At 44.4% G+C, this 20,580-nt stretch overlaps 1 protein-coding gene across 1 annotated transcript in view; it reads left to right on the top strand.

The window, feature by feature from the left end:
• Window positions 1-12,649: 12,649 nt before the first annotated feature.
• Window positions 12,650-20,580, top strand: part of LOC119804318 (fibronectin type III domain containing protein 3C1-like) — a 67,863-nt gene continuing 59,932 nt past the window's right edge. Inside the window, 2 exon segments of the mRNA XM_042054332.1 lie at window positions 12,650-12,755; window positions 16,380-16,506. Of these exon segments, the coding sequence (XP_041910266.1) occupies window positions 12,650-12,755; window positions 16,380-16,506 (233 nt within the window).

Raw genomic sequence — 20,580 nt, 5'->3', positions numbered from 1 at the left:
CCTTTTCTCTATAGTGACTTCAGAGACTACCAGGGGCTACATGGAGAATTCTTGTCCTTAAAGAGAGAGTGAAAGGTAATAGAGTACTGCGGAGAAAGCATGGTGAGGGTAAATTGTAGAGAACAGACGACCAGGGGAGTATAGACCAGCATGGACTGACAAGTAAAATGCACATTGTATGACCTCCTGATGAGAGGGTGTGGTGACTGATTGGGGGCAGGTGAGACATCTCTGCAAATTTAAGACAGTGGCCTGATTCATGAAATCTTTGCCTCAAATCCAGCAATTCCATGAACATGGTTGATTTCAGGGCTTTTCTACTGGGTGAAATGCAGTTCCCCTGTTGAAGAAAGTCAAGCGGCTATGGGACAGGAAAGCTCAAGCAGCCAGCAGGGACAGGTGAATGCAATATCAACATGAGTAAGACAGAGGAGAGTTATAGGACTGAAGAGATTGGTGGCTAGTAAGACAGTCTGATTAAGGTATGCAAGTAAGGAAACCGGTCTGAGGGGTAATGAGATGAGACAGAGAAAGGAAAGAATGGGAAGGAGACCAGAAGAAGATGCCATCAATACTGCATCGCCATTAAAATGCAGTTGAAGCATAGCAAGCCTGGTCTTTTGGTGAGGAACTAGAAGGGCACCTAAAATTCAAGCTCTGGTTGAATTTCTGAATGTGTGATGGGGTGAGGCAAGGGGAGAAGTGACGTGTGCAAAAAAAAAAAAAGGGATAATGGAGAACAACCTAGTCCTGAAATGATAAGAAACTCAAATTTAGGTATACCTTTGTCCAAGTTGACTAAGTTTTTGTGTTTTCAATGGTCTTTATAGCAGATAAAAGCATTCATTAGGGACGATATGAATGCTTCAAACGGGTGGGGATTTTGCCTCTCATTGATGATGGTGATGGTCTTTGGTGTAAGGAAATGTGATTCTCTTCAAATCTAGAAGATGGAATGAATGATGCTATAGGTGTATGGAGAGACATGGTAGACAATGACAGCAGTGTTCCAGGCTGAGGGTAGGACCCTGTTGAGTGCAGTGAGCTCTGCCTGCTGAGGAGTGGTCTGAGAGAAGAGAAAACTTGCCTCTTTCCCTCACCGACAATAGAAGCAGCTGAGATACGCATGATAGCACTCAACAATTGAAACCCAACAAGGGAGCAACTTGGGGGTACCAACATCAATCAACTTATCCAGGGTCCCAGAAATGGGAGTGGTTTGTGCTTTAAGGAACTCTCTCTTCTACTGCTGCTATGGAGTAATTGTGAGGTGTACGCGTGTCACAAGAAGAATGTTGTCTGTGAATGGGATCAGATTGCCAGGGTACTGGAGGGCAGAGCTGTCCAGAGTTTGAAAGGGAGAAACACCTCATATGAAAAGCTGGAGGCAAAAGGAGGAAATAGAGGAAAAAACTGATCAAAACAGGTGAATGAAACACAGCCGGATTGCGGTGCGGAAGGGGAATGGTCTGTAATTAGACATAAAGCCCCAGCTCTCATCTATAGCATCAGTTTGATCAGAGAAACAGGCTACAGGTTGGGGATAATTCCAGCCATCTACTACAAGATTGAAGTCCTAATTCAGACACCGTGCAGGACACAAAGGTGAAAAGCACATGGTGAAGAAAGCCCCCTGAGATTAAGAGAGTGACGTGAGTTTTTAATGGTGTGGGGGCAGACGAGTGAGAGGAAAGGAAATAAGGGATGGCTACCCCTGGGTGTATGGGAACAAAGGAACAGTAAACTCAGTTGAAGGCCTTGTATGTGTTAGGTGGTAGGAGCAAAAAGTACAGGAGTTTCTATGTCTTGGAAAAAGCTGCTGATGCAGAGGAAAGGAAATTTGGCAAAGTTTTTTGCAAAGTAATGGTCTCTAAAATTCCCAGGGTGAGGACAGTCGAGTTAAAGTTAAGTTGTTGCAAGTAACTTGAGTCAGGAGTCAGGCAAATGTCATAGGACTTGAGGTGGAGGGAATGGTAAAGATAGCTAGGAAGTTTAAGGCTGTAAGTGGTGACCTGAGGGTATTTCAGAAGGGAGGTCCTCACGGTTGAGGTCTAGTTGGAGGGGCTCACAATAAGTAGGAACCATGACATTTCCAGTCTCTAAGCATAGGCATATTTTAGGGAGGTTTCAGAAAGGATACTAACAGAAACAAGGAAATGAAAGATGATGGGGTTGATATCCATAGACCCCAAAGGAGGATTGGTCATGGACAATCAAAGTATATTTACAATAGTTACTGAGAGATATGTGAGACTAAATGTGGTATTTTTTAATTCTGGACAACTTTATGTCTCCGAGAGTGGTGTCACCTTAGGAATCTCAGTAAAGGTCGAGGAAAGAATGGGGGTTTCCATCAGGTACAGCCTAGTATGAGAGGACTAATTGAAAGTATCCAAGTTTATTGAGTAAGCCCCCCCCCCCCCCGTCGTCAGCAATAGGGACAGGAGCCTAAGAAAAGAAATGACTGCATATGGTTAAGGGCCTGGAAGAGAAGGGTGTAATGGGTAGAATCTCGGGTTGTCCCTTTGTGATATCAAAGGAAGGGAACTCCTGGAGCTGTTCCCTGATAGTCAATTTGTCAATTGCAACTGAATCCAGAAGAAAGGATACTGGTCTTGTCATATCCCATCTCAATCACCCTGTGTTCTGTGGACTCAGATGTTGTGGGGGCAAAGCATCCAGGGGACATCATGCATGAGTTGACAACCTCAGCACAGTAGAAATGGGGCTGGATTCAAGAGAAGATGATCACAAGGATTGTCACTCCATTCATTCTCAGTGGGGGACTCAAATGGTACTTCGTACTACGGAAGGGCATTTATCCTAGAAAGAAGGGTCTCAAAAGTTGGACAGCTTTGTGGTGTCCTTGTGATTTCACTCACCTAAAAGAAATTAAAGTGGTCCTATGATCGAAAACTTCTGGAAGAGGTTAGTAAGCAAGGGCGGCAGAGGAGCACAGGATGATGACAATGAAAGAGGCAGGAAAGGAATACAGCAAGGACAGAGAAGATGCCAGTCCTGACTGGGGGGCTTGTAGACGGGAAGTGGGTGCCTTTCTTCTTCTTTGTTCTCCATCTCCTTGTTCAGCTCACTCCCTGATGATGAAGAAACACTGTTCTTTGTATAGCCCTGTGGTTGACCTCCTAAATACTGATATCCTGCTTTTGAACAGGCGCTACAGAACAGATCTGCTTGTCAACTGTCAGGAGGTGATTTACATATATGTGGCTTGAATAATTGACTGAAAAGAAGTATCAGCTAGTGAAGTGTTACACACAGGATAGGGGTTCACATATAAACTCTCATCAGAACCCCCTAGATTACTACGAGAAAGATCAACTTTACAGTTCGTATTTAATTATAAAGGAAAAGACATGGATTGGGGTTTGTGTGTCAGGGGGAAAGAATGAGATTGTGAGGCAGAGAATGGTAAGAGTTCACGATGGTGTACAAGTAAGAGGAAGATGTATGTGTCCCTGAGAACTACAATTTCAAAAGATTCCACTTGTGTACTTCAAGCAGCGGAAAGGTCAAAGCAGGGTATTTGGAAGAGGTTCCCTGAGTGTCCACATCTGGTGTTACGAGTGAGTGCACCAAAGGGAAATGGAAGGTACAAAGGCTAGGGCTGTGACAGGATACATAGGGGTGGGAGGCTAGCCTGGAGGGGGCAACTCAAAGTTTAAGTTGAAGTTCATGGATTTTAGATTTTTTGATTTCAGAGGAATTGTAGGTAAAAAAAAAAAAAATCCAATATCGGGTGGAGATGGAGTTGAAGAAGGACAATAGAGGGGTAGGGATGGAAGCTAGGATATGGAGAAGGAAATCAAGGTCAGCAGCTACATCCTTGGAACCTGATGGATCATGTTTGGGTCTCTAATTACTTAATGCTTGACAGTTTGGTTGGTCTAAGCAGTTCCCAAGACTGACGAGAAAGAGGTATATTCATTGACTTGTCTTGGTGGAGCACCCCATTAATAGCAGCATTGCAGAGGCAGAGGCAGATTGATCTCTGTCAGCTCATGGCAAGCCTCATCTGTATAGTGAGTTCAAGGTCTACCAGGACTACATGGAGAGATCTTGTCTTTAAGGAGAGAGAGGAAGTTAATAGAGTACTTGGGAGCAAGTATGGTGAGGGTGAGTTGTAGAGTAGAGACCACCAGGGGAGACATGGCCTGACAAGTAAGATGAACTTTGTATGACCTCCTGATGAGAGGGTCTGGTGACTGATTGGGGGCAGGTGAGACATCTCTGCAAATTTATCACGGTGGCCTGATTCATAAAGTCTTTGCCTCAAATCCAGCAATTCCATGAACATGGTTGATTTCAGGGCTTTTCTACTGGGTGAAATGCAGTTCCCCTGTTGAAGAAAGTCAAGCGGCTATGGGACAGGAAAGCTCAAGCAGCCAGCAGGGACAGGTGAACACAGTATCAATCAACATCAGGAGGACAGGGAGGTATTGTAGGACTTAAGAAGATTGGTGGCTAGTGAGACAATCTGTTTAAGGTAAGCAAGTAAGGAGCCCTGTGTGAGGGGGAGGGAGAGTAGAAAGAGAAGGGACAGAAAGGCAAGGAGACCAGAAGAAATTGCGATCAGTCCTCCATCTCCTATGGAATGCAGTTGAGGCATGTCAAGCTGGAGTCTTTTGGTGAGGAACCAGAAGGGCTCCTAAAATTCAAGCTCTGGTTGAATTTCTGCCTATGTGATGAGGTGAGGCAAGGTGAGAAGTGACGTGTGCAAAAAAGAAAGTGATTGTGGAGAACAACCTGGTCCTGAAATGATAAGAAACCCAGAATTAGGTATACCTTCGTCCAAGTTGACTAAGTTTTTGTGTTTTCGATGGTCTTTATAGCAGATAAAAGCACCCCTTAGGGACGATATGGATGCTTCAAACGGGTGGGGATTTTGCCTCTCATTGATGATGGTGATGGTCTTTGGTGTAAGGAAATGTGATTCTCTTCAGATCTAGAAGATGGAATGAATGATGCTATAGGTGTATGGAGAGACATGGTAGACAATGACAGCAGTGTTCCAGGCTGAGGGTAGGACCCTGTTGAGTGCAGTGAGCTCTGCCTGCTGAGGAGTGGTCTGAGAGAAGAGAAAACTTGCCTCTTTCCCTCACCGACAATAGAAGCAGCTGAGATACGCATGATAGCACTCAACAATTGAAACCCAACAAGGGAGCAACTTGGGGGTACCAACATCAATCAACTTATCCAGGGTCCCAGAAATGGGAGTGGTTTGTGCTTTAAGGAACTCTCTCTTCTACTGCTGCTATGGAGTAATTGTGAGGTGTACGCGTGTCACAAGAAGAATGTTGTCTGTGAATGGGATCAGATTGCCAGGGTACTGGAGGGCAGAGCTGTCCAGAGTTTGAAAGGGAGAAACACCTCATATGAAAAGCTGGAGGCAAAAGGAGGAAATAGAGGAAAAAACTGATCAAAACAGGTGAATGAAACACAGCCGGATTGCGGTGCGGAAGGGGAATGGTCTGTAATTAGACATAAAGCCCCAGCTCTCATCTATAGCATCAGTTTGATCAGAGAAACAGGCTACAGGTTGGGGATAATTCCAGCCATCTACTACAAGATTGAAGTCCTAATTCAGACACCGTGCAGGACACAAAGGTGAAAAGCACATGGTGAAGAAAGCCCCCTGAGATTAAGAGAGTGACGTGAGTTTTTAATGGTGTGGGGGCAGACGAGTGAGAGGAAAGGAAATAAGGGATGGCTACCCCTGGGTGTATGGGAACAAAGGAACAGTAAACTCAGTTGAAGGCCTTGTATGTGTTAGGTGGTAGGAGCAAAAAGTACAGGAGTTTCTATGTCTTGGAAAAAGCTGCTGATGCAGAGGAAAGGAAATTTGGCAAAGTTTTTTGCAAAGTAATGGTCTCTAAAATTCCCAGGGTGAGGACAGTCGAGTTAAAGTTAAGTTGTTGCAAGTAACTTGAGTCAGGAGTCAGGCAAATGTCATAGGACTTGAGGTGGAGGGAATGGTAAAGATAGCTAGGAAGTTTAAGGCTGTAAGTGGTGACCTGAGGGTATTTCAGAAGGGAGGTCCTCACGGTTGAGGTCTAGTTGGAGGGGCTCACAATAAGTAGGAACCATGACATTTCCAGTCTCTAAGCATAGGCATATTTTAGGGAGGTTTCAGAAAGGATACTAACAGAAACAAGGAAATGAAAGATGATGGGGTTGATATCCATAGACCCCAAAGGAGGATTGGTCATGGACAATCAAAGTATATTTACAATAGTTACTGAGAGATATGTGAGACTAAATGTGGTATTTTTTAATTCTGGACAACTTTATGTCTCCGAGAGTGGTGTCACCTTAGGAATCTCAGTAAAGGTCGAGGAAAGAATGGGGGTTTCCATCAGGTACAGCCTAGTATGAGAGGACTAATTGAAAGTATCCAAGTTTATTGAGTAAGCCCCCCCCCCCCATCGTCAGCAATAGGGACAGGAGCCTAAGAAAAGAAATGACTGCATATGGTTAAGGGCCTGGAAGAGAAGGGTGTAATGGGTAGAATCTCGGGTTGTCCCTTTGTGATATCAAAGGAAGGGAACTCCTGGAGCTGTTCCCTGATAGTCAATTTGTCAATTGCAACTGAATCCAGAAGAAAGGATACGGTCTTGTCATATCCCATCTCAATCACCCTGTGTTCTGTGGACTCAGATGTTGTGGGGGGCAAAGCATCCAGGGGACATCATGCATGAGTTGACAACCTCAGCACAGTAGAAATGGGGCTGGATTCAAGAGAAGATGATCACAAGGATTGTCACTCCATTCATTCTCAGTGGGGGACTCAAATGGTACTTCGTACTACGGAAGGGCATTTATCCTAGAAAGAAGGGTCTCAAAAGTTGGACAGCTTTGTGGTGTCCTTGTGATTTCACTCACCTAAAAGAAATTAAAGTGGTCCTATGATCGAAAACTTCTGGAAGAGGTTAGTAAGCAAGGGCGGCAGAGGAGCACAGGATGATGACAATGAAAGAGGCAGGAAAGGAATACAGCAAGGACAGAGAAGATGCCAGTCCTGACTGGGGGGCTTGTAGACGGGAAGTGGGTGCCTTTCTTCTTCTTTGTTCTCCATCTCCTTGTTCAGCTCACTCCCTGATGATGAAGAAACACTGTTCTTTGTATAGCCCTGTGGTTGACCTCCTAAATACTGATATCCTGCTTTTGAACAGGCGCTACAGAACAGATCTGCTTGTCAACTGTCAGGAGGTGATTTACATATATGTGGCTTGAATAATTGACTGAAAAGAAGTATCAGCTAGTGAAGTGTTACACACAGGATAGGGGTTCACATATAAACTCTCATCAGAACCCCCTAGATTACTACGAGAAAGATCAACTTTACAGTTCGTATTTAATTATAAAGGAAAAGACATGGATTGGGGTTTGTGTGTCAGGGGGAAAGAATGAGATTGTGAGGCAGAGAATGGTAAGAGTTCACGATGGTGTACAAGTAAGAGGAAGATGTATGTGTCCCTGAGAACTACAATTTCAAAAGATTCCACTTGTGTACTTCAAGCAGCGGAAAGGTCAAAGCAGGGTATTTGGAAGAGGTTCCCTGAGTGTCCACATCTGGTGTTACGAGTGAGTGCACCAAAGGGAAATGGAAGGTACAAAGGCTAGGGCTGTGACAGGATACATAGGGGTGGGAGGCTAGCCTGGAGGGGGCAACTCAAAGTTTAAGTTGAAGTTCATGGATTTTAGATTTTTTGATTTCAGAGGAATTGTAGGTAAAAAAAAAAAAAAAATCCAATATCGGGTGGAGATGGAGTTGAAGAAGGACAATAGAGGGGTAGGGATGGAAGCTAGGATATGGAGAAGGAAATCAAGGTCAGCAGCTACATCCTTGGAACCTGATGGATCATGTTTGGGTCTCTAATTACTTAATGCTTGACAGTTTGGTTGGTCTAAGCAGTTCCCAAGACTGACGAGAAAGAGGTATATTCATTGACTTGTCTTGGTGGAGCACCCCATTAATAGCAGCATTGCAGAGGCAGAGGCAGATTGATCTCTGTCAGCTCATGGCAAGCCTCATCTGTATAGTGAGTTCAAGGTCTACCAGGACTACATGGAGAGATCTTGTCTTTAAGGAGAGAGAGGAAGTTAATAGAGTACTTGGGAGCAAGTATGGTGAGGGTGAGTTGTAGAGTAGAGACCACCAGGGGAGACATGGCCTGACAAGTAAGATGAACTTTGTATGACCTCCTGATGAGAGGGTCTGGTGACTGATTGGGGGCAGGTGAGACATCTCTGCAAATTTATCACGGTGGCCTGATTCATAAAGTCTTTGCCTCAAATCCAGCAATTCCATGAACATGGTTGATTTCAGGGCTTTTCTACTGGGTGAAATGCAGTTCCCCTGTTGAAGAAAGTCAAGCGGCTATGGGACAGGAAAGCTCAAGCAGCCAGCAGGGACAGGTGAACACAGTATCAATCAACATCAGGAGGACAGGGAGGTATTGTAGGACTTAAGAAGATTGGTGGCTAGTGAGACAATCTGTTTAAGGTAAGCAAGTAAGGAGCCCTGTGTGAGGGGGAGGGAGAGTAGAAAGAGAAGGGACAGAAAGGCAAGGAGACCAGAAGAAATTGCGATCAGTCCTCCATCTCCTATGGAATGCAGTTGAGGCATGTCAAGCTGGAGTCTTTTGGTGAGGAACCAGAAGGGCTCCTAAAATTCAAGCTCTGGTTGAATTTCTGCCTATGTGATGAGGTGAGGCAAGGTGAGAAGTGACGTGTGCAAAAAAGAAAGTGATTGTGGAGAACAACCTGGTCCTGAAATGATAAGAAACCCAGAATTAGGTATACCTTCGTCCAAGTTGACTAAGTTTTTGTGTTTTCGATGGTCTTTATAGCAGATAAAAGCACCCCTTAGGGACGATATGGATGCTTCAAACGGGTGGGGATTTTGCCTCTCATTGATGATGGTGATGGTCTTTGGTGTAAGGAAATGTGATTCTCTTCAGATCTAGAAGATGGAATGAATGATGCTATAGGTGTATGGAGAGACATGGTAGACAATGACAGCAGTGTTCCAGGCTGAGGGTAGGACCCTGTTGAGTGCAGTGAGCTCTGCCTGCTGAGGAGTGGTCTGAGAGAAGAGAAAACTTGCCTCTTTCCCTCACCGACAATAGAAGCAGCTGAGATACGCATGATAGCACTCAACAATTGAAACCCAACAAGGGAGCAACTTGGGGGTACCAACATCAATCAACTTATCCAGGGTCCCAGAAATGGGAGTGGTTTGTGCTTTAAGGAACTCTCTCTTCTACTGCTGCTATGGAGTAATTGTGAGGTGTACGCGTGTCACAAGAAGAATGTTGTCTGTGAATGGGATCAGATTGCCAGGGTACTGGAGGGCAGAGCTGTCCAGAGTTTGAAAGGGAGAAACACCTCATATGAAAAGCTGGAGGCAAAAGGAGGAAATAGAGGAAAAAACTGATCAAAACAGGTGAATGAAACACAGCCGGATTGCGGTGCGGAAGGGGAATGGTCTGTAATTAGACATAAAGCCCCAGCTCTCATCTATAGCATCAGTTTGATCAGAGAAACAGGCTACAGGTTGGGGATAATTCCAGCCATCTACTACAAGATTGAAGTCCTAATTCAGACACCGTGCAGGACACAAAGGTGAAAAGCACATGGTGAAGAAAGCCCCCTGAGATTAAGAGAGTGACGTGAGTTTTTAATGGTGTGGGGGCAGACGAGTGAGAGGAAAGGAAATAAGGGATGGCTACCCCTGGGTGTATGGGAACAAAGGAACAGTAAACTCAGTTGAAGGCCTTGTATGTGTTAGGTGGTAGGAGCAAAAAGTACAGGAGTTTCTATGTCTTGGAAAAAGCTGCTGATGCAGAGGAAAGGAAATTTGGCAAAGTTTTTTGCAAAGTAATGGTCTCTAAAATTCCCAGGGTGAGGACAGTCGAGTTAAAGTTAAGTTGTTGCAAGTAACTTGAGTCAGGAGTCAGGCAAATGTCATAGGACTTGAGGTGGAGGGAATGGTAAAGATAGCTAGGAAGTTTAAGGCTGTAAGTGGTGACCTGAGGGTATTTCAGAAGGGAGGTCCTCACGGTTGAGGTCTAGTTGGAGGGGCTCACAATAAGTAGGAACCATGACATTTCCAGTCTCTAAGCATAGGCATATTTTAGGGAGGTTTCAGAAAGGATACTAACAGAAACAAGGAAATGAAAGATGATGGGGTTGATATCCATAGACCCCAAAGGAGGATTGGTCATGGACAATCAAAGTATATTTACAATAGTTACTGAGAGATATGTGAGACTAAATGTGGTATTTTTTAATTCTGGACAACTTTATGTCTCCGAGAGTGGTGTCACCTTAGGAATCTCAGTAAAGGTCGAGGAAAGAATGGGGGTTTCCATCAGGTACAGCCTAGTATGAGAGGACTAATTGAAAGTATCCAAGTTTATTGAGTAAGCCCCCCCACCCCATCGTCAGCAATAGGGACAGGAGCCTAAGAAAAGAAATGACTGCATATGGTTAAGGGCCTGGAAGAGAAGGGTGTAATGGGTAGAATCTCGGGTTGTCCCTTTGTGATATCAAAGGAAGGGAACTCCTGGAGCTGTTCCCTGATAGTCAATTTGTCAATTGCAACTGAATCCAGAAGAAAGGATACGGTCTTGTCATATCCCATCTCAATCACCCTGTGTTCTGTGGACTCAGATGTTGTGGGGGCAAAGCATCCAGGGGACATCATGCATGAGTTGACAACCTCAGCACAGTAGAAATGGGGCTGGATTCAAGAGAAGATGATCACAAGGATTGTCACTCCATTCATTCTCAGTGGGGGACTCAAATGGTACTTCGTACTACGGAAGGGCATTTATCCTAGAAAGAAGGGTCTCAAAAGTTGGACAGCTTTGTGGTGTCCTTGTGATTTCACTCACCTAAAAGAAATTAAAGTGGTCCTATGATCGAAAACTTCTGGAAGAGGTTAGTAAGCAAGGGCGGCAGAGGAGCACAGGATGATGACAATGAAAGAGGCAGGAAAGGAATACAGCAAGGACAGAGAAGATGCCAGTCCTGACTGGGGGGCTTGTAGACGGGAAGTGGGTGCCTTTCTTCTTCTTTGTTCTCCATCTCCTTGTTCAGCTCACTCCCTGATGATGAAGAAACACTGTTCTTTGTATAGCCCTGTGGTTGACCTCCTAAATACTGATATCCTGCTTTTGAACAGGCGCTACAGAACAGATCTGCTTGTCAACTGTCAGGAGGTGATTTACATATATGTGGCTTGAATAATTGACTGAAAAGAAGTATCAGCTAGTGAAGTGTTACACACAGGATAGGGGTTCACATATAAACTCTCATCAGAACCCCCTAGATTACTACGAGAAAGATCAACTTTACAGTTCGTATTTAATTATAAAGGAAAAGACATGGATTGGGGTTTGTGTGTCAGGGGGAAAGAATGAGATTGTGAGGCAGAGAATGGTAAGAGTTCACGATGGTGTACAAGTAAGAGGAAGATGTATGTGTCCCTGAGAACTACAATTTCAAAAGATTCCACTTGTGTACTTCAAGCAGCGGAAAGGTCAAAGCAGGGTATTTGGAAGAGGTTCCCTGAGTGTCCACATCTGGTGTTACGAGTGAGTGCACCAAAGGGAAATGGAAGGTACAAAGGCTAGGGCTGTGACAGGATACATAGGGGTGGGAGGCTAGCCTGGAGGGGGCAACTCAAAGTTTAAGTTGAAGTTCATGGATTTTAGATTTTTTGATTTCAGAGGAATTGTAGGTAAAAAAAAAAAAAATCCAATATCGGGTGGAGATGGAGTTGAAGAAGGACAATAGAGGGGTAGGGATGGAAGCTAGGATATGGAGAAGGAAATCAAGGTCAGCAGCTACATCCTTGGAACCTGATGGATCATGTTTGGGTCTCTAATTACTTAATGCTTGACAGTTTGGTTGGTCTAAGCAGTTCCCAAGACTGACGAGAAAGAGGTATATTCATTGACTTGTCTTGGTGGAGCACCCCATTAATAGCAGCATTGCAGAGGCAGAGGCAGATTGATCTCTGTCAGCTCATGGCAAGCCTCATCTGTATAGTGAGTTCAAGGTCTACCAGGACTACATGGAGAGATCTTGTCTTTAAGGAGAGAGAGGAAGTTAATAGAGTACTTGGGAGCAAGTATGGTGAGGGTGAGTTGTAGAGTAGAGACCACCAGGGGAGACATGGCCTGACAAGTAAGATGAACTTTGTATGACCTCCTGATGAGAGGGTCTGGTGACTGATTGGGGGCAGGTGAGACATCTCTGCAAATTTATCACGGTGGCCTGATTCATAAAGTCTTTGCCTCAAATCCAGCAATTCCATGAACATGGTTGATTTCAGGGCTTTTCTACTGGGTGAAATGCAGTTCCCCTGTTGAAGAAAGTCAAGCGGCTATGGGACAGGAAAGCTCAAGCAGCCAGCAGGGACAGGTGAACACAGTATCAATCAACATCAGGAGGACAGGGAGGTATTGTAGGACTTAAGAAGATTGGTGGCTAGTGAGACAATCTGTTTAAGGTAAGCAAGTAAGGAGCCCTGTGTGAGGGGGAGGGAGAGTAGAAAGAGAAGGGACAGAAAGGCAAGGAGACCAGAAGAAATTGCGATCAGTCCTCCATCTCCTATGGAATGCAGTTGAGGCATGTCAAGCTGGAGTCTTTTGGTGAGGAACCAGAAGGGCTCCTAAAATTCAAGCTCTGGTTGAATTTCTGCCTATGTGATGAGGTGAGGCAAGGTGAGAAGTGACGTGTGCAAAAAAGAAAGTGATTGTGGAGAACAACCTGGTCCTGAAATGATAAGAAACCCAGAATTAGGTATACCTTCGTCCAAGTTGACTAAGTTTTTGTGTTTTCGATGGTCTTTATAGCAGATAAAAGCACCCCTTAGGGACGATATGGATGCTTCAAACGGGTGGGGATTTTGCCTCTCATTGATGATGGTGATGGTCTTTGGTGTAAGGAAATGTGATTCTCTTCAGATCTAGAAGATGGAATGAATGATGCTATAGGTGTATGGAGAGACATGGTAGACAATGACAGCAGTGTTCCAGGCTGAGGGTAGGACCCTGTTGAGTGCAGTGAGCTCTGCCTGCTGAGGAGTGGTCTGAGAGAAGAGAAAACTTGCCTCTTTCCCTCACCGACAATAGAAGCAGCTGAGATACGCATGATAGCACTCAACAATTGAAACCCAACAAGGGAGCAACTTGGGGGTACCAACATCAATCAACTTATCCAGGGTCCCAGAAATGGGAGTGGTTTGTGCTTTAAGGAACTCTCTCTTCTACTGCTGCTATGGAGTAATTGTGAGGTGTACGCGTGTCACAAGAAGAATGTTGTCTGTGAATGGGATCAGATTGCCAGGGTACTGGAGGGCAGAGCTGTCCAGAGTTTGAAAGGGAGAAACACCTCATATGAAAAGCTGGAGGCAAAAGGAGGAAATAGAGGAAAAAACTGATCAAAACAGGTGAATGAAACACAGCCGGATTGCGGTGCGGAAGGGGAATGGTCTGTAATTAGACATAAAGCCCCAGCTCTCATCTATAGCATCAGTTTGATCAGAGAAACAGGCTACAGGTTGGGGATAATTCCAGCCATCTACTACAAGATTGAAGTCCTAATTCAGACACCGTGCAGGACACAAAGGTGAAAAGCACATGGTGAAGAAAGCCCCCTGAGATTAAGAGAGTGACGTGAGTTTTTAATGGTGTGGGGGCAGACGAGTGAGAGGAAAGGAAATAAGGGATGGCTACCCCTGGGTGTATGGGAACAAAGGAACAGTAAACTCAGTTGAAGGCCTTGTATGTGTTAGGTGGTAGGAGCAAAAAGTACAGGAGTTTCTATGTCTTGGAAAAAGCTGCTGATGCAGAGGAAAGGAAATTTGGCAAAGTTTTTTGCAAAGTAATGGTCTCTAAAATTCCCAGGGTGAGGACAGTCGAGTTAAAGTTAAGTTGTTGCAAGTAACTTGAGTCAGGAGTCAGGCAAATGTCATAGGACTTGAGGTGGAGGGAATGGTAAAGATAGCTAGGAAGTTTAAGGCTGTAAGTGGTGACCTGAGGGTATTTCAGAAGGGAGGTCCTCACGGTTGAGGTCTAGTTGGAGGGGCTCACAATAAGTAGGAACCATGACATTTCCAGTCTCTAAGCATAGGCATATTTTAGGGAGGTTTCAGAAAGGATACTAACAGAAACAAGGAAATGAAAGATGATGGGGTTGATATCCATAGACCCCAAAGGAGGATTGGTCATGGACAATCAAAGTATATTTACAATAGTTACTGAGAGATATGTGAGACTAAATGTGGTATTTTTTAATTCTGGACAACTTTATGTCTCCGAGAGTGGTGTCACCTTAGGAATCTCAGTAAAGGTCGAGGAAAGAATGGGGGTTTCCATCAGGTACAGCCTAGTATGAGAGGACTAATTGAAAGTATCCAAGTTTATTGAGTAAGCCCCCCCCCCATCGTCAGCAATAGGGACAGGAGCCTAAGAAAAGAAATGACTGCATATGGTTAAGGGCCTGGAAGAGAAGGGTGTAATGGGTAGAATCTCGGGTTGTCCCTTTGTGATATCAAAGGAAGGGAACTCCTGGAGCTGTTCCCTGATAGTCAATTTGTCAATTGCAACTGAATCCAGAAGAAAGGATACGGTCTTGTCATATCCCATCTCAATCACCCTGTGTTCTGTGGACTCAGATGTTGTGGGGGCAAAGCATCCAGGGGACATCATGCATGAGTTGACAACCTCAGCACAGTAGAAATGGGGCTGGATTCAAGAGAAGATGATCACAAGGATTGTCACTCCATTCATTCTCAGTGGGGGACTCAAATGGTACTTCGTACTACGGAAGGGCATTTATCCTAGAAAGAAGGGTCTCAAAAGTTGGACAGCTTTGTGGTGTCCTTGTGATTTCACTCACCTAAAAGAAATTAAAGTGGTCCTATGATCGAAAACTTCTGGAAGAGGTTAGTAAGCAAGGGCGGCAGAGGAGCACAGGATGATGACAATGAAAGAGGCAGGAAAGGAATACAGCAAGGACAGAGAAGATGCCAGTCCTGACTGGGGGGCTTGTAGACGGGAAGTGGGTGCCTTTCTTCTTCTTTGTTCTCCATCTCCTTGTTCAGCTCACTCCCTGATGATGAAGAAACACTGTTCTTTGTATAGCCCTGTGGTTGACCTCCTAAATACTGATATCCTGCTTTTGAACAGGCGCTACAGAACAGATCTGCTTGTCAACTGTCAGGAGGTGATTTACATATATGTGGCTTGAATAATTGACTGAAAAGAAGTATCAGCTAGTGAAGTGTTACACACAGGATAGGGGTTCACATATAAACTCTCATCAGAACCCCCTAGATTACTACGAGAAAGATCAACTTTACAGTTCGTATTTAATTATAAAGGAAAAGACATGGATTGGGGTTTGTGTGTCAGGGGGAAAGAATGAGATTGTGAGGCAGAGAATGGTAAGAGTTCACGATGGTGTACAAGTAAGAGGAAGATGTATGTGTCCCTGAGAACTACAATTTCAAAAGATTCCACTTGTGTACTTCAAGCAGCGGAAAGGTCAAAGCAGGGTATTTGGAAGAGGTTCCCTGAGTGTCCACATCTGGTGTTACGAGTGAGTGCACCAAAGGGAAATGGAAGGTACAAAGGCTAGGGCTGTGACAGGATACATAGGGGTGGGAGGCTAGCCTGGAGGGGGCAACTCAAAGTTTAAGTTGAAGTTCATGGATTTTAGATTTTTTGATTTCAGAGGAATTGTAGGTAAAAAAAAAAAAAATCCAATATCGGGTGGAGATGGAGTTGAAGAAGGACAATAGAGGGGTAGGGATGGAAGCTAGGATATGGAGAAGGAAATCAAGGTCAGCAGCTACATCCTTGGAACCTGATGGATCATGTTTGGGTCTCTAATTACTTAATGCTTGACAGTTTGGTTGGTCTAAGCAGTTCCCAAGACTGACGAGAAAGAGGTATATTCATTGACTTGTCTTGGTGGAGCACCCCATTAATAGCAGCATTGCAGAGGCAGAGGCAGATTGATCTCTGTCAGCTCATGGCAAGCCTCATCTGTATAGTGAGTTCAAGGTCTACCAGGACTACATGGAGAGATCTTGTCTTTAAGGAGAGAGAGGAAGTTAATAGAGTACTTGGGAGCAAGTATGGTGAGGGTGAGTTGTAGAGTAGAGACCACCAGGGGAGACATGGCCTGACAAGTAAGATGAACTTTGTATGACCTCCTGATGAGAGGGTCTGGTGACTGATTGGGGGCAGGTGAGACATCTCTGCAAATTTATCACGGTGGCCTGATTCATAAAGTCTTTGCCTCAAATCCAGCAATTCCATGAACATGGTTGATTTCAGGGCTTTTCTACTGGGTGAAATGCAGTTCCCCTGTTGAAGAAAGTCAAGCGGCTATGGGACAGGAAAGCTCAAGCAGCCAGCAGGGACAGGTGAACACAGTATCAATCAACATCAGGAGGACAGGGAGGTATTGTAGGACTTAAGAAGATTGGTGGCTAGTGAGACAATCTGTTTAAGGTAAGCAAGTAAGGAGCCCTGTGTGAGGGGGAGGGAGAGTAGAAAGAGAAGGGACAGAAAGGCAAGGAGACCAGAAGAAATTGCGATCAGTCCTCCATCTCCTATGGAATGCAGTTGAGGCATGTCAAGCTGGAGTCTTTTGGTGAGGAACCAGAAGGGCTCCTAAAATTCAAGCTCTGGTTGAATTTCTGCCTATGTGATGAGGTGAGGCAAGGTGAGAAGTGACGTGTGCAAAAAAGAAAGTGATTGTGGAGAACAACCTGGTCCTGAAATGATAAGAAACCCAGAATTAGGTATACCTTCGTCCAAGTTGACTAAGTTTTTGTGTTTTCGATGGTCTTTATAGCAGATAAAAGCACCCCTTAGGGACGATATGGATGCTTCAAACGGGTGGGGATTTTGCCTCTCATTGATGATGGTGATGGTCTTTGGTGTAAGGAAATGTGATTCTCTTCAGATCTAGAAGATGGAATGAATGATGCTATAGGTGTATGGAGAGACATGGTAGACAATGACAGCAGTGTTCCAGGCTGAGGGTAGGACCCTGTTGAGTGCAGTGAGCTCTGCCTGCTGAGGAGTGGTCTGAGAGAAGAGAAAACTTGCCTCTTTCCCTCACCGACAATAGAAGCAGCTGAGATACGCATGATAGCACTCAACAATTGAAACCCAACAAGGGAGCAACTTGGGGGTACCAACATCAATCAACTTATCCAGGGTCCCAGAAATGGGAGTGGTTTGTGCTTTAAGGAACTCTCTCTTCTACTGCTGCTATGGAGTAATTGTGAGGTGTACGCGTGTCACAAGAAGAATGTTGTCTGTGAATGGGATCAGATTGCCAGGGTACTGGAGGGCAGAGCTGTCCAGAGTTTGAAAGGGAGAAACACCTCATATGAAAAGCTGGAGGCAAAAGGAGGAAATAGAGGAAAAAACTGATCAAAACAGGTGAATGAAACACAGCCGGATTGCGGTGCGGAAGGGGAATGGTCTGTAATTAGACATAAAGCCCCAGCTCTCATCTATAGCATCAGTTTGATCAGAGAAACAGGCTACAGGTTGGGGATAATTCCAGCCATCTACTACAAGATTGAAGTCCTAATTCAGACACCGTGCAGGACACAAAGGTGAAAAGCACATGGTGAAGAAAGCCCCCTGAGATTAAGAGAGTGACGTGAGTTTTTAATGGTGTGGGGGCAGACGAGTGAGAGGAAAGGAAATAAGGGATGGCTACCCCTGGGTGTATGGGAACAAAGGAACAGTAAACTCAGTTGAAGGCCTTGTATGTGTTGGTGGTAGGAGCAAAAAGTACAGGAGTTTCTATGTCTTGGAAAAAGCTGCTGATGCAGAGGAAAGGAAATTTGGCAAAGTTTTTTGCAAAGTAATGGTCTCTAAAATTCCCAGGGTGAGGACAGTCGAGTTAAAGTTAAGTTGTTGCAAGTAACTTGAGTCAGGAGTCAGGCAAATGTCATAGGACTTGAGGTGGAGGGAATGGTAAAGATAGCTAGGAAGTTTAAGGCTGTAAGTGGTGACCTGAGGGTATTTCAGAAGGGAGGTCCTCACGGTTGAGGTCTAGTTGGAGGGGCTCACAATAAGTAGGAACCATGACATTTCCAGTCTCTAAGCATAGGCATATTTTAGGGAGGTTTCAGAAAGGATACTAACAGAAACAAGGAAATGAAAGATGATGGGGTTGATATCCATAGACCCCAAAGGAGGATTGGTCATGGACAATCAAAGTATATTTACAATAGTTACTGAGAGATATGTGAGACTAAATGTGGTATTTTTTAATTCTGGACAACTTTATGTCTCCGAGAGTGGTGTCACCTTAGGAATCTCAGTAAAGGTCGAGGAAAGAATGGGGGTTTCCATCAGGTACAGCCTAGTATGAGAGGACTAATTGAAAGTATCCAAGTTTATTGAGTAAGCCCCCCCCCCCATCGTCAGCAATAGGGACAGGAGCCTAAGAAAAGAAATGACTGCATATGGTTAAGGGCCTGGAAGAGAAGGGTGTAATGGGTAGAATCTCGGGTTGTCCCTTTGTGATATCAAAGGAAGGGAACTCCTGGAGCTGTTCCCTGATAGTCAATTTGTCAATTGCAACTGAATCCAGAAGAAAGGATATGGTCTTGTCATATCCCATCTCAATCACCCTGTGTTCTGTGGACTCAGATGTTGTGGGGGCAAAGCATCCAGGGGACATCATGCATGAGTTGACAACCTCAGCACAGTAGAAATGGGGCTGGATTCAAGAGAAGATGATCACAAGGATTGTCACTCCATTCATTCTCAGTGGGGGACTCAAATGGTACTTCGTACTACGGAAGGGCATTTATCCTAGAAAGAAGGGTCTCAAAAGTTGGACAGCTTTGTGGTGTCCTTGTGATTTCACTCACCTAAAAGAAATTAAAGTGGTCCTATGATCGAAAACTTCTGGAAGAGGTTAGTAAGCAAGGGCGGCAGAGGAGCACAGGATGATGACAATGAAAGAGGCAGGAAAGGAATACAGCAAGGACAGAGAAGATGCCAGTCCTGACTGGGGGGCTTGTAGACGGGAAGTGGGTGCCTTTCTTCTTCTTTGTTCTCCATCTCCTTGTTCAGCTCACTCCCTGATGATGAAGAAACACTGTTCTTTGTATAGCCCTGTGGTTGACCTCCTAAATACTGATATCCTGCTTTTGAACAGGCGCTACAGAACAGATCTGCTTGTCAACTGTCAGGAGGTGATTTACATATATGTGGCTTGAATAATTGACTGAAAAGAAGTATCAGCTAGTGAAGTGTTACACACAGGATAGGGGTTCACATATAAACTCTCATCAGAACCCCCTAGATTACTACGAGAAAGATCAACTTTACAGTTCGTATTTAATTATAAAGGAAAAGACATGGATTGGGGTTTGTGTGTCAGGGGGAAAGAATGAGATTGTGAGGCAGAGAATGGTAAGAGTTCACGATGGTGTACAAGTAAGAGGAAGATGTATGTGTCCCTGAGAACTACAATTTCAAAAGATTCCACTTGTGTACTTCAAGCAGCGGAAAGGTCAAAGCAGGGTATTTGGAAGAGGTTCCCTGAGTGTCCACATTTGGTGTTATGAGTGAGTGCACAAAAGGGTTGTGTCTTTGTGGTGTTTTTGTGATTTCACTCACCTAACAGGAATTAAATTGGTTGCATTCCTTATCCTTTCTTCCGTATCTCTACCAGAGGTCACTCCCTGTTAAAAAAAAGTAGCACTGTTCTTTTAGAAGTGCACTTATAGCCCTGTGGTTGACCTCCAGAATACTGACATTCTGCTTTGGAATAGGAGCTACAGAACAGATCTGGTTGTGACCTGCCATGAGATGATATACATGTTTGAGATTTCAATCCTTTTTGAAATGAAGTGTTACCTAATGAAGGGCTGCACACAGAATCGAGGCCCCATACCCACTTTCATGGGAATCCCCAAGATTACTCAGAGGAATATCAACTTTATAATTTTGTATTTAATACGGAGTTAAAGATATTGATTGGGGTTTGTGTGTGAGGAGGTAAGGTTGAAACTGTGAGGCAGAAGATGTTAAGCATGCAGATTCTTGTACAATTAACAGCAAGACTTTTGGGTCATTGAAAATTTCAAATCCAACATATTTCAGTCATATATTCAGGTTTTGGAATGTTCAAAGCAGTATATTTGCAAGACCATCCCTGGGTGTCCACATTTGGTGTTAAGAGTGAGTGTGTAGAGGTATATTTAGGTTCCAAAAGCTAGGGTGGTGAGAAGAGACATAGGGGTGTCAGGACACTCAGGAGGCTACAGACCTAATGATAAGTTGAAAATATTTTATGGAAACGATTTAGATGATGTTATGTGCATAAATTTAGTAATAAGTGTGGATGTATTCCAGGGAGGAAAGGATAGAAAATGAATAGAGGCTGGTGAAAATAAGACACAGGAAGACATCAGAAAGGAAGTCTCTTTCTTGGCAGTCAACAGATCTGGATTGTGGTGGGAGGTTCAGTTGTTCTAAGTTCTTCAGATCGAAC

The sequence above is a fragment of the Arvicola amphibius genome, chromosome X (assembly GCF_903992535.2).
Source record: "Arvicola amphibius chromosome X, mArvAmp1.2, whole genome shotgun sequence".
Taxonomy (NCBI): domain Eukaryota; kingdom Metazoa; phylum Chordata; class Mammalia; order Rodentia; family Cricetidae; genus Arvicola; species Arvicola amphibius.
Note: the sequence above shows the minus strand (reverse complement) of the source record. Positions and strands in the feature narration are given on the sequence as shown.